Raw genomic sequence first — 12,873 nt, 5'->3', positions numbered from 1 at the left:
CAAGGTATTTATTTTAATTGTTATTAAGAAACAATGGCTTTTTTTCAAACAGCAGCATACATCCAGAATATATGCTATAAAACTCCTGAACAGCTGACCTACCCCAACTGCGATTTGTACATCAGGACACTTTGAACACTTTTGAACACAAGTTCATTTTGCATATTAAGCTCCTTTGTACATCCATCTACATCGACATCTGCATACCTCACTTGTCTTCACTTACTTATTTTTGTACTTATTTATCTTTCATTATTTTTATCTTTATTATCTTGTTCCTTTAACCCTTACCTAACTTGGCATTTGTGTATGGACACCAAAGGAAGAATTTCATTGCACAGAGAAATGCTATTTCTTCTGCACACATGACAATAAACACTTTGAATCTTGAATCTTGAATAAGATCTGAGTTAGGTACCATCTTGATCAATGTGCTATAGAAGTATGCAACAACTCAGACATCAGCTTAAATAAAACTATATTTATTATTTCACTGGTTACTCAGCAAATGAAAGGAAAAAAAGGTGGGAAGCTTCACAATTGTATTATTTATATTCAACATATGTATAATAGAACAAACAGTGACAACAAGCAGACCCAACTTTAGAGGGAGGCACTGCTGTAGTGATTCAACAGCTAGCTTAGACCTCAATCACAAAGGCCTAGAGATCCAGTATCCACAGGTCACTAGGAAAACTGGGTGCATGGAGGTTGTTGTGAGTCACTTGGTGAAATTGGTTGCAAAGAGGATGCTGCGCCGAAAACCTCTTTCGGATGGCTTTGGTCATTAGCAGGTTGCCATGGCCGCCCACAGTTATGGTAGTTTTGGGAGTGGGAGTTTTTACTTCCCGCTCTCACCAAGTGCTTGCTTATAGGTGGTCGTCTGATTGTTGGGGTTTTCTCTGTATTATTGTGGGGTCTTTACCTTACAGTATAAAGTGCCTTGAAACAACTGCTGTTGTGTTCTGTATAGAAAATCTTGTCTGCAATTATAACCTAACTATTACCAAAAATGGAGAAAGTTTGCCTTCAAAGTCAAGTTATGCCTTTTACTTTGAGGTACAACTCTCTGTTTTCACTACCGCTTGGAGAGAGCAGTTGGCAAGTGTTTGCAGGTTTTCAGTGTAAACCTCTTTGTGACTTATTTCACCTTGTGACAAAGGTGAGGCGTATTCAAGGAATACACATTTAATCCTCATGACCGGTGATTGCCAGATGGTGACCAGCTGGTCTAGGCCTGTGTGACTGAGGCCACAGCACATAGCACTCTATATATCCTGAACTCACGGCATCCTGAACCTGACTCACAGCTAAATGCCAAACTAACTGATATTACCCTTCACACTTCCATTGAGGCAATGGCCAGACCAGCTCCAGAATACAGAAGTAACTTAACATTGGATAAAGAGCATTAATGTCATTCTCTAACTGATTTGAACACCTATTTATGGTAATATGTGATTGAATAGTGCAGTTACAACATCAGTTCGATGGCCAGACTGACAAATCACAGCCCTCTAATGACATCTCCAGGAACTTGACATTTGGGTCACACATCCGCTTTGAGGATATTGAAAAATGCCCAGATGGTAGAAGACCTTGAATCCGAAATAAATAAATTGAGTTGCTACAAAGTAACAAAATTAATTGATACATCATTTAATATTAAATAAAATAACCTATAAAAAGAGTCCTGCATCCCTGAATACATCTTTAATCGAGACAATTCATTTTTGGATTATTTCATTTACTCAAAAAGAGATGTTCACATAATTATACACATCTCATTATTACTGTTATAGTTTGGGACATCACATGAATAACACTGAATACGTTAGGGCAGAGGTTCCCAAAGTGTGGACGAAAGGTGCAAACACATAGAAAAATCTGCGTTTTCAAAAATACCTGTGTACGTGTGGGCGTAGCCTGAGTTTTTAAAAAAATCTCCGTTTTCGGTGATTCGAAACGCCGTTTACGTGTGGACGAAAGGCCCAAACGCATAGAAACAGCTGCGTTTTCAAAAATACCCATGTAGATGTGGACGTAAAAGAGTTAGTAGTTTATTTCATTGCTACCTGTAATTTACTGCAGTTTACTTGTATTTGTTTAATTGTTTACTAAATGTACTAAATGCAATGGAGTTTGAAAACAAAATATGGCTGTGTGTGGTTAGAGGATGTGTTTGCGGGGGGGGATTTTTCTTGTAAAAGAAAGGGGGGCCTAACAAAAAAAAGTTTGGGAACCACTGCTTTAGGGTGAGTTTTTTATTACAAATACATTGGGAAAAAACACATTTAGTTATTGTCCAATCATTCATTAGCAGCACGGTTATCGTGATTAGCTTCCTTTTACTGACTTCACAAAGTCAGCTTCTTTATTTACATGAAAGACCATTGAATCTGGCTCTGTATCTATATTATGTGTATAGGTCCTCTGCCAGAGGGTAAATGCACAAATCCAGCGATCAGAAAACGTGCCCACATGACGGTGTTGTTCATGTTCCCTGAATCCGAATGAGAGTCCTTGGGCTGGTTCGCCTCCTACCCCAATCCTCTGAGTAACAATGAACAGTGTGGGGAGAGAATTAATCATTTTCAGTTTTCATGTTATTTGGCAATTGCAGTTACTTTGAGACAAAGGAATATTAAAGGCTGAATTTCAAACTAAGCCTGTTAGGAAAAATACCAACAAAGGGTTCCATAAGTTTCTGCTTCTGTGGGGTTTTTTCCCCTTCCTCAAACTCTGCGATCTCTCTTCTTTCTGAAGCTTCTGACATCAATAACTGTTTAGCTGCCTCCAGCATCAAATAACACTCAGCAGTACCTACTTAGACAATTAAGTTAGAGGATTCGCAGTAGCACGGTTTTATAATTTGTATGTTGTTTGCTCAATAAACTGAAATTGGAAGTTATTTTGCTGCTTGCTTCAACAAGGAAACAAATCAAAGAAAAAAAAAACAGTAGGCTGCTTGTGGATTTTTTTTTTTTAAACCTACAAAATAGGAAATAAATTACAAATTGGAGAAAGTGGACAAACCACTTGCTAAGCAGACCTAAAGATAAGGGATCAATTCACTCCAAACAGGAATGTGGTTCACTATGTAACAAGTAAATTATTTGAAAGCAGTTGGCAGGAGCTGCTGTCTACCTGCTCATAACTGAAATGAGGAGAAACTCATCAAACATGAACAAGAAGAGTTCAGATGAAACTGAACCTCTGGCTTTTTATTACTACTTCATTACTAAAAGTTCATTTTCAAAGTATTAAGTATTGAGTAAATATCAAAGAGTAATCTCAGCATCTGGGTCTTTATGTTTAGAGATTTATGTCCAAGGGCAACTTCCTGAATAATTTCATAATACCTACTAATACCTACTGTGTTCGTGTGTGTGTGTGTGTGTGTGTGTGTGTGTGTGTGTGTGTGTGTGTGTGTGTACAATCAGGGTACAGAAGAGGATGAGCAGAAGCTGACCCAGAAGTCAATCTCTCTGTTAGAGAGCCAACACCACCACCTACTGCACTGTCTGGAGAAAACAACAGTAAGTGCTCTCTGTTATAAATATACATATCCACTGTATAGCTATGGCTGAAAACTTGGCTAACATTAATGAAGCTAGCGATGAAACTTTTTTAGATTTTCCAAATGTTACCTTATCAGAAGCTTGCTCTTCACACTGACTTTGCATGTAGCTGCCAACTTCCCCCAAAACAGATGAAAAAAGGTGTTTAGGGCATTTTGCTGCTGCCAAAAATGTCTGTCATTGTCACAGTAAGGTGTTCCTTGCTCTCAAATCTGTGGTTTGAGTTCAGCTGGAAGCAAAAAACACATTCTTGGTAAAATAAATAAATTAAAAAAAATGTCATAATGTTTGCACGCCAGGTTGACAGTTGTTATGGGACTTTGTGGGTGTGGGGTTTAGAGTGGGTCTGTAAAAACTGGAACTTGCAGGGTTTTACAACTCAGCTGCACCCTAAACTACATTTGGCATATTACTATGCCAAATCAGCTACACTGCAGTGAACCTGGTTTCTGAACCGCCCACCACAGTTTTGTCATGCAGTTCACACAGATGAGGCGTCATTGACGGCACACCAGTGTGTATTTGGACAGAGGAATATTCTCTTTTATTATTTTCTCTGTGTTGTCGCTTGTAATGTATTACTGTGATTTGCGATGTTGTCACTGTTTTTCACATTTCTATATTGTTTTATATTTATTCAAACTGAGTTTTTGTACACAGTTGTTCAGATTTTCAGGCATGACAATGAAGTAAAGATTCATTTCAACATTTAAATGAGTTTCCTTTGAGTACTGAATCACATTTAATTTAAGGTTCCCTGTTAGACAGAATACGTCAGTTTATACTTGTGATAGTCAGTCGAGCTTGAATTAGAACTTTCTGGCTTCAAGCTAACAGTTGTACATCATAATGTTGGACATTTATGTATTCATTTAGTCTCTGTATGAGGATGAAACTACTCTTGAACTTAAATTATGAGTATCTGTTAAACGTAACTACCCCTAAGTTCACTTAAACCTGGTCTGTGGTATACTTGTGTTGAAGTTTAGCTATGGTAACCTGTGCAGACCTGTGCAACAAGACACAGAAGACACTGGTTCGTACTACAGTTTGAGGACAGGACAGGATTTAGATCATCATGTAAAGGTTTGTCTCAAATCTGCATCCACTGTAAAGTCTTTAAAGCTACTGTTGCAAAAGATGTTGGCTAAGATCTGTATTAAACACTGACAGTGTTATCCAGGCAGCCAATAAAGGAAATCAGCCAGGTGCATGATTGTTGTATGATAAGATGAAGGTTATTTTTATAATTTCTTTAAATTATATTTGTTTTGGTGTGGTTCCTTTTGTAAAATTATAAGTGAAGTACAACTGGGCAACAAGTCCTATAACTCTGTTGTGTAGCCTATTTACAGACTGCTGTTTTTCTTCTCTGCTGTTTTGCTATCCCCATGTTTTTTTCATTCATCTTTTTCTCTCCAGGCTCATGAGTTTGTGGACGAGCAGATATACGAGCAGAACTGTTTGGAAACGGCTCTGCAGACCTATCCCTCACGCAGTCCCTCTGTATCCAGCCATGACAGCTCCACACGTACCTGTTGTAGTCGAAAGAGAAAGAGAAATGTTCCTCTGCCTAACACCAGCCTGCCCACCACCCATTCAACACACCAGGGCCCGCTGCAGGAGCTCAGTGCCATCCACATACAGTGTGGTGACCCACTGTCGCACACCGCCAGGTGAAACAAAAACAGATGTAGGGGCTAGCATCAGAGGTTTGGCAAAAATTTCAAACTCCTGGTGTTTGGCCATTGAAACTGTTTTATGTATGCAAGTGTTTTATTCTTTCACTCCAAAACACATCTCTGGGGGTACACTTTGAAGACCCTCACCCGACTCTAGACATTTAATAGATGGATCTGAATAGGCAATTGTCAACATTAATCCAGCTGCATTTAAATAATCCAATTAAATAAAATATATCTTTGAGAAATTAGTTATACTTTTTAACTAACAGAGTACATTAACTTTTAAAAATGTCATTTTAGTTTTGTACAGCTTTATTACACAAATTCCACTCAAAATAAAAGGTATTTTAAGGACTCACATGTTTCATATTTTACTTCTCAAATGCATCACTAGATACACTATATGGACAAAGGTATTTGGTCACACTTCTTGGTCTCTGATTTCAGGTGTTTTCAGTCCCATCGCTACAGATGTATAAAATCGAGCATTTAGACTTCTGCCTTCACAAACCTTTGTGAAAGAATGTGTCGTTCTAAAGAGTTCAATTAATTTGAGCACGGTACGGTACTAGGATATCATTGTTGCAACAAGTCTGTCTGAAATATCTTCCTTTCTAATATTCAACGATAAACTGTAAGTGGTATGCAAATTGCAAAGTGGAAGCATTTAGGAACCACGGCAATTCAGCTACTAAGTGTCAGACCACGTAAAGTTACAAAGTGCTGAGGCACACAGGGCTTAAAACTTACCAATGCTCTGCTGACTGAATAACTGCAGAGTTCCAAACCTCTGGGATAGCATAGAAACTGTCTGACGGGAGCTTCGTGGAATGAGTTTTCACGTATGGAGAGCAGCATGCAAGCACAATGCCAAGCGTCTGCTGGAGTGGTGTAAAGTCCACTGCCCCTGGATTCTGGAGCAGTGGAAATATGTTCTGTGGAGTTCCAGGCAGAATGACGGATGAGTCTTGGTTTGGCAAATGCCAGACCCCTCCTCCACCGAATTACGTTATAGGGTTTGTAGAGGCTAAGCCTACGCTTGAAGCCACTGAGGTGGTCGTTAACGGGGGGGGGGGGGGGGGGTGACGCGATGTCACTGGTATGTATGAATTAATTAAACAGTCCAATAACTCCAGCAGTACTTATCTTGTCCTTTTTGTTCTTTATTCCAATATCATCTTGACATAACAGCGCAGCGGTCACAAACTGTTTGCCTTCTCACAATTAACGACACACCTGACGCTGATTACGTGCGTCTACCTTAAATACCTTTACAAGAACAACACATAAAGGTGACCTCTAGCGGCCACATAAGGTATTAACCCAAAAATGGCTCCTACACCCCGGCCCCTAATTCCAATGGCTATCAGACATGGCAATTCTAATCACAAAGAAAATAAGGAGCCACTAATACAGTCTACTTTAGACATATACATTCACATAAATAAACATAAGTACAGGGTTGTTTATTTTTAGGATTGGTCTGGTCTGGTTTGGAGTGATCTATGCTTCAATGTTGAAAAAAACAGTTTGGGGAAGACCCTTTTCTGTTCCAGCATGACTGTATCCCAGTGCGAAAAGCATGGGCCATAACATTATGATCAGCTGATAGTGCTGAAGACCTTGAGTGACCCACACAGAGCCCATTAAACACCTTTGGGATGAACAAGAGTGGAGATTGTGAGTCATACCCCTCATCAGTGTCTGACCTCACAAATGTTCTCCCGGTTGAATTGGCAAGAATTCCCAGACACACTTCAAAATCTTGTAGATAGTCATTGCAGAAGAGTAGAAGCCATTATTGCTGCAAAGGGGAGACCATTTCCATTTTAATGCCTATGAATTTATAATGGGATGTCATAAAAGCTCCTGTAGGTGTAATGTGTAGGTGGCCCAGTACTTCTGTCCATAAAGTCATAAAATGTTGTTTTAAAGATTTGTTTAGGCATAAATAATAAAGCTGACTGTGAGTGCAGTTAACTGATAAAACTTTGGTATATAAATTTCTCCAGCATTCATTTTCTGCCCAAATTTACAAAAACATTATAGAAATTACAGAACATGTTTTGCTTAAAAAATGATGTAATTACATATGCAATTACTACTGTTTGTACTAGACATTAACCACATTTAATTATACTTAACAGCCGCTCCAACCTCAACCTTAAAACTGACGAGAGCAGCAGGATCAACTGCAAAAGTGGCCGTATCACCACAGCCATCATCAGCCTCCCAACACCCCCTGCTTTAACCCCTGATGGAGATGGGCTCCACGGGCCCCCACAGCGGAGGCCGCCCCAACCTCCAAGTCACCCACCACCCTTGAGCATTCAGACCACAACAAGCTCAGCTGGCGCCAACATCGTCAAAGTCTCGGCTCTGTGACTGTGTGGCTGACAGATGTAACTCACCCCAACAGGGGGAAGAAAAGAAGAGGAGGAGGAAGCAGGTAACACTACATTCATGGACGTACCGTGTTCCCTAATACAGGGTCAGTGAGAAGAGAGGTGTACTCCAGAGGACTCACCAGTTATGGAGACATTATTGAGGTAGAGGACTGTAGATATGTGACCTGAGAATCACGCTCGTGTCATGTCGTGTATGTACTGTAGATACGATGAGAGCTGCTGCATTTCTAAACGTTTCCTACAGCAGTGGAGATGGTTTACAGCAGGTACTGTGGAAAATAACTGACGATATTGTGCAACTGGCAGAAACATCAGCAAACCCTGTTGACCATCACAAATTCACAGTAAATTTGACGTGAATTCACAGTGAAAAAGAAGATTTGTTGGATTAAATACTGAAGAACAATGCTGTTGAATTTGATTGGTCATGTTTGTGTTATGTGATTGTCTATAGTATTTTGAGAAACATAAACTGTTTTAGTTTAAAGTCGCCATGCCTGATGCTGCTAATATCATCCCTGAAATGTGTATTTCATTTGTTGCAGACTGGAAACAGCGTTTCTTTGTTTTCGTTGGATAATTGTATCGATACATTATGTTGATTCCTCAAACCAAACTGTAATTTTAGTTGTATTTAAAAAATCCCACTGAATGTGGACTGAAGGCTGACGGTCTTCGTACTGCATTGAAACAGAGCAGTGGTTCTCAGCCTTGAGCTGACCGGAGAATTACTATAAAGCAAATGTGTAATTTAATGTTGAAGGTTGAGGTTACAGTACATCCCACGAAAAGACCAAAACCAACCACTTGATTAGTTGAAATTCATTCATCCTAATCTTAACTGTTTGTGTTACAAAAACACAAGAAAATAACTTGTTTTAAATAATTTTCTCCTGCAGATTAATATATGTGTTGCAGTAGTTTGTACAGCAGAAGGACAATGTACATGAGGGTTCTGACGTGTTAATATAAAGAAGAAACAAGCCATGCAGTGAAACAGTGATGGAAAATAATAAAAGGTATATAACATGGCATATTTTGGGAGGGGAAATACTACAACATTTGGTTTCAGTATAACAGCAAGTGTTAGTAAGGCCAGGATACTGAATAACATGATTGTATCGACAGTGTCCCAGAATGAAGTATCGTTTATGGCTCAGTCACACTACAGTAAAACTGTTGCATTCAGCAACCGATTGCAGGTAGTTTCAAAAACCAACTGGGTGGCCACTTTTGATCGTAAGGTGATTGTGTAGGTTACCTGCTCCGAGGCAACCTGTGTCCAAACAGTCTGACTCAAACTGACTCCAGTCACTCTCAGACAGACTGGTTAAAGCTTGCAAATAATTGCCGTCTAATTTATAAATGTAGACAGATTGCCAACAAGTAGCAATCAATCTGAGTCAGTCTGTGCAGGACTCATCTGTGCCTCATCTCTTTGCAGTTGATTTTAACACAAATTGTTGCCAACTGCTTGTATTCCTAAATAAAAGCAAAGCTGCATCTATATCATTTCGCTGTCCTGCAGCAACCATCACATCACTATTTGTGGAGAAATTTCAGAATTTCTGTTTTGAGTCTACAAGGTTGTAACTGGACTCTGAATGTAAGTAGTTCATTTAAATTTCTGTTGAGTGTAAATTTCTGTGTATGTAGATAGCAACAGATTTGCAACAGACAGCAACAGATTCACAATTTGCCAACTGGAGCCCCTTCTGTCACAAACTGACAGCAAACTGAAGACAGCAACTGGGGTTGCAGACCTGGTCCCCCATCTTTGAAAAAGCCATTTTGAAGGAAGCAAGATTCCAAGTCAACTGCACACACTCACAATATCTTTGGTGTCATGCTCTCCAAGCACTCTTTCCTGGTGTGACTGTAGCAATTTCCAATCTTAATAACACCACAATTTAATTTCAAATATCAAAAAAAAGTATTCTCAATTTTTTTTTCACAACTTAAGATTGGAAATCGTTGTGTTTGCACAGATTCACTTTGATCGTCTCTTGATTTGCCGGTTTTAAATCACTGCATTTCACCTTTTTTCCTGCCATTGACAACATTGGGGAAACTTTACAGATCAAATTAGGTCACATGCATGGCATGAATTGATAAGATATTTACATTTAAATAGCCATCATAAAAAATCTTAATTTTTTGTAATTAAAAATAAGGTTAAATTTTATTTATTATAAAATACCTCTCACAGCACACCTGTACTACCTACTGTGGGTACAAGTGGGCTGCAGCCCAGACTTTGAGAATTCCTGGGCTAGGTTAAATTCATTGTTACATTGTTGCCATCTTATGGAACAAAACCAGAGAATATTGCCAGGCTTATCCTGACAAACAAGCTACAAAATTCATATTAAAAAATAAATTGTGGTTAAGTGCTTGTATGAATTTGATAGCGCACTGACGCTTTATGCCCGCTGTGCTGCTGCCACTCAGGTTGAAGGTTGAGCAGGACACTGAAATGGAAAATAATATTGTGCATGTTCATCATGAACGTTTGGGTATTGAATGCCATGAAGGTTGAGCACCACTCGACAATTACAGGAATGGAACGTATTCGTGTTCGGTTCGGCATTATAAAACTAAAACGAAATCCGATGAATATTTGAAAATATTTTAAGTGTAGATAAAATACCCAGAGCTAAAAATTATTTGTTTTTTTGGATATTCTGTCTTACCTTAAAAATTTGAGTTAATTTTTTTTTTACTTTCTTTTTGACATATTTGTAGCCCTCTGTGTCTTCCCTAAATGTCTCTGAAAAGATGTGATTTCACTGATGACTTGAAATATTTGTGTGCTGTTCATAAGACACTAAGCACAACTCATATCTTCTAAAACATTTAGAAAAATAAAATAACTTAATCCACTTAATGTTTTCAGTGATTTCCACCTTAAACATAGTTTTTTTTCTTACATTAAATGTGTTTATCTTGAAAGCCAGTTAAACCAATATTATACCAGCTTCTGAGCAGGATAAACAGCACATGTAAGTGACCCTGGAGTTGGCATAGTTTTGTCAAACTGCTGTTTTTAAGGTAAAAAACAAACTCATTCTAAAGAATATGCAGCTAATAAGTCGGTCAGTCTCAGAGATGCTCACAGGATGGCAGCAGAGATACTTTCTAACACTAAATCAAAATGACAGAAAATGAGCTGAGCCGTGTAGGACTTATTTCTGGCCTTACTCCTCACTGAAATATCATTTCTAGACCTACCTGCTGCACACTGTTGCACATTTGAAGTCGGTAGATGCGTGTTTGGAATAGTTTGTGCCAAGTGTGCTATAGATATCTGTATCAATTACACAATGTGTTTATTTGTCTCTTGGTTTGGTTTGTTAACGTGGAACTTGATTATTTAACTTAATGTGCTTCTCAATCATGAGGTACCAAGTGAGGTCTTTTTTGCTGTACTGGTATATTTTTGTGTTGCATTTCTGTATTTTGTCACGTTTTAACAACGAGGTGAAAGTATTGTGTGAAAATGGTCACTTTTCCATCCTTTGTAAGAACAACAAAGTAGTGGTACTATTTATGCTGCTTTACAAAAACAAACCCTTTAGACATTTTTTGTCTCGTTATTGTTGGAAATATTGAGCATCTGCTCGGCCGTGGTGTTCATAAGCTGGATCTTGGTTACCATTAAAACAGTATTTACATATTAAGGCTTTTTTGCAGCATCATAGACCACGTTCACCTTTTTTAAAAATGTATATTAAGAGAAATCACCTTTCTCACACCAGAGTGACTCATATATGAAGATTTTTGTTGTGATTATCTGATGGACTTTACTTCAAAGGCGTTGTTGAGGTCTGTTTTCTAAAAGTCTTGGCATTGCTGTTTGTGTTGTTTCTTATTCTTTTTATCTTTTGAACTGAGCTTTTTCTGTCTGTTTGCTGTGTGTACGGTATTCTGTCAGTTTGTTTGTTATAAGAACTATGAAGTGTCAGAAAATTAAACTCTGCCACAACAGTCAAATGCTGTCTTTCTTCTCGCTCCCGTCACCAGTATCTTGGCATTGCATAGAAATCTGCATTTTTATTTTGGTTTCATTGTTTCATTTTACACAGATTGGAATTTCAAGATGAGCCCAATCTTGTTTAAATTTAGGAATAAATCACATCATCTCTTATATTTTAAACTTAAATCTCCAACTCAAGTCGAGCTTTGTAAAAGTGGAATTACTGACATAGTATTTCACAGACTTCAAGCAGAGCCCATGTATGCATCATACATACACGGACTTTTGCACACTATACACTTCGGCACTGGCACAGTGACCCCATATAAAGTCTGTAACTTTATGGTCTGTTACTTCATGGCTGACTTGCTGTGGTTCCACTTTGCAATAATACCACAGCTGATCATGTAATATCTAGTGTGTAATATCTAGTGTGGTATTACTCAAATGTAATGAGAACGGCCTGTTCAGTCATAAATGTTTGTGAAAGCAGACTGCATAGCTGCATGGCTATAGGACTGAAAACAGAGCGTCATGTGCCCGGATACTTTTATCCATTAAGTCTATTCAACCCAATATTCTGCAGAATCGTTTATTGTGTCAGTTACATTTATTTTGTTGTGAATAAACACCACATTTCTTCTTGTGACTATAAAATAGAGCTTTAAAAACCACTGAATGTTTGTTCATGTACGCTTCATATTCTCAAAAGCAGGATTAGCATTGCCAAAATATTACACCCTTCAATATTTTACATAACCACAAACATGAATCTGTCTGCACATTAGTAAATGCCTCACGAGATGAAAGTATGAATCTGCCTTTGTAGAATCGATGCTACTGTGTTTACTAAACATATTACCAAACACACATTAAATATTTTATCACCAAAACTAATGCAATATATTCAATGGGTAAGGTTGTAGGCTGTATCTAAGATCATGCGACCACATTTATTTTAATACAACAACGTTTTAATGTTCTTTTAATCTTGCAGAGTTTTAGCAGATACAGAAAACTTTTCATTTTAACAAATCTTTTAGTAACCGAGGACAAGTTCATTTATTTTAATGCACTTCTTAGGATTTATTTGTTATAAAACAGCCAGTTACTCAGCATGTGGTGATTTTAGCAGGGAAGGTGCTTCATTATGAAACAAAATTTAATTTGTAGCAATCAGATGGGGTATTATTCAATGATAAAACTAGCCCAGTTAAGTAAAC

General features: G+C 38.1%; 1 protein-coding gene across 2 annotated transcripts in view; it reads left to right on the top strand.

The window, feature by feature from the left end:
• The window catches only part of LOC134626912 (potassium voltage-gated channel subfamily D member 3-like), an 83,753-nt gene extending 75,742 nt beyond the window's left edge, over window positions 1-8,011 (top strand). Inside the window, exons 5-8 of one of the 2 annotated variants that reach the window (XM_063472806.1) lie at window positions 3,444-3,539; window positions 4,566-4,667; window positions 5,004-5,257; window positions 7,414-8,011. In XM_063472806.1, coding sequence (XP_063328876.1) covers window positions 3,444-3,539; window positions 4,566-4,667; window positions 5,004-5,257; window positions 7,414-7,651 — 690 coding nt within the window. In that variant the 3' untranslated portion in view covers window positions 7,652-8,011. The remainder of the gene's footprint in view (window positions 1-3,443; window positions 3,540-4,565; window positions 4,668-5,003; window positions 5,258-7,413) is intronic. The other variant, XM_063472807.1, reaches the window with a different exon arrangement.
• The last annotated feature ends 4,862 nt before the right edge of the window (window positions 8,012-12,873 follow it).

This window comes from Pelmatolapia mariae, linkage group LG5 (genome assembly GCF_036321145.2).
Source record: "Pelmatolapia mariae isolate MD_Pm_ZW linkage group LG5, Pm_UMD_F_2, whole genome shotgun sequence".
NCBI lineage: Eukaryota > Metazoa > Chordata > Actinopteri > Cichliformes > Cichlidae > Pelmatolapia > Pelmatolapia mariae.
The sequence above is the reverse complement of the archived record's forward strand: the minus strand, read 5'-3'. Positions and strand labels throughout refer to the sequence as shown.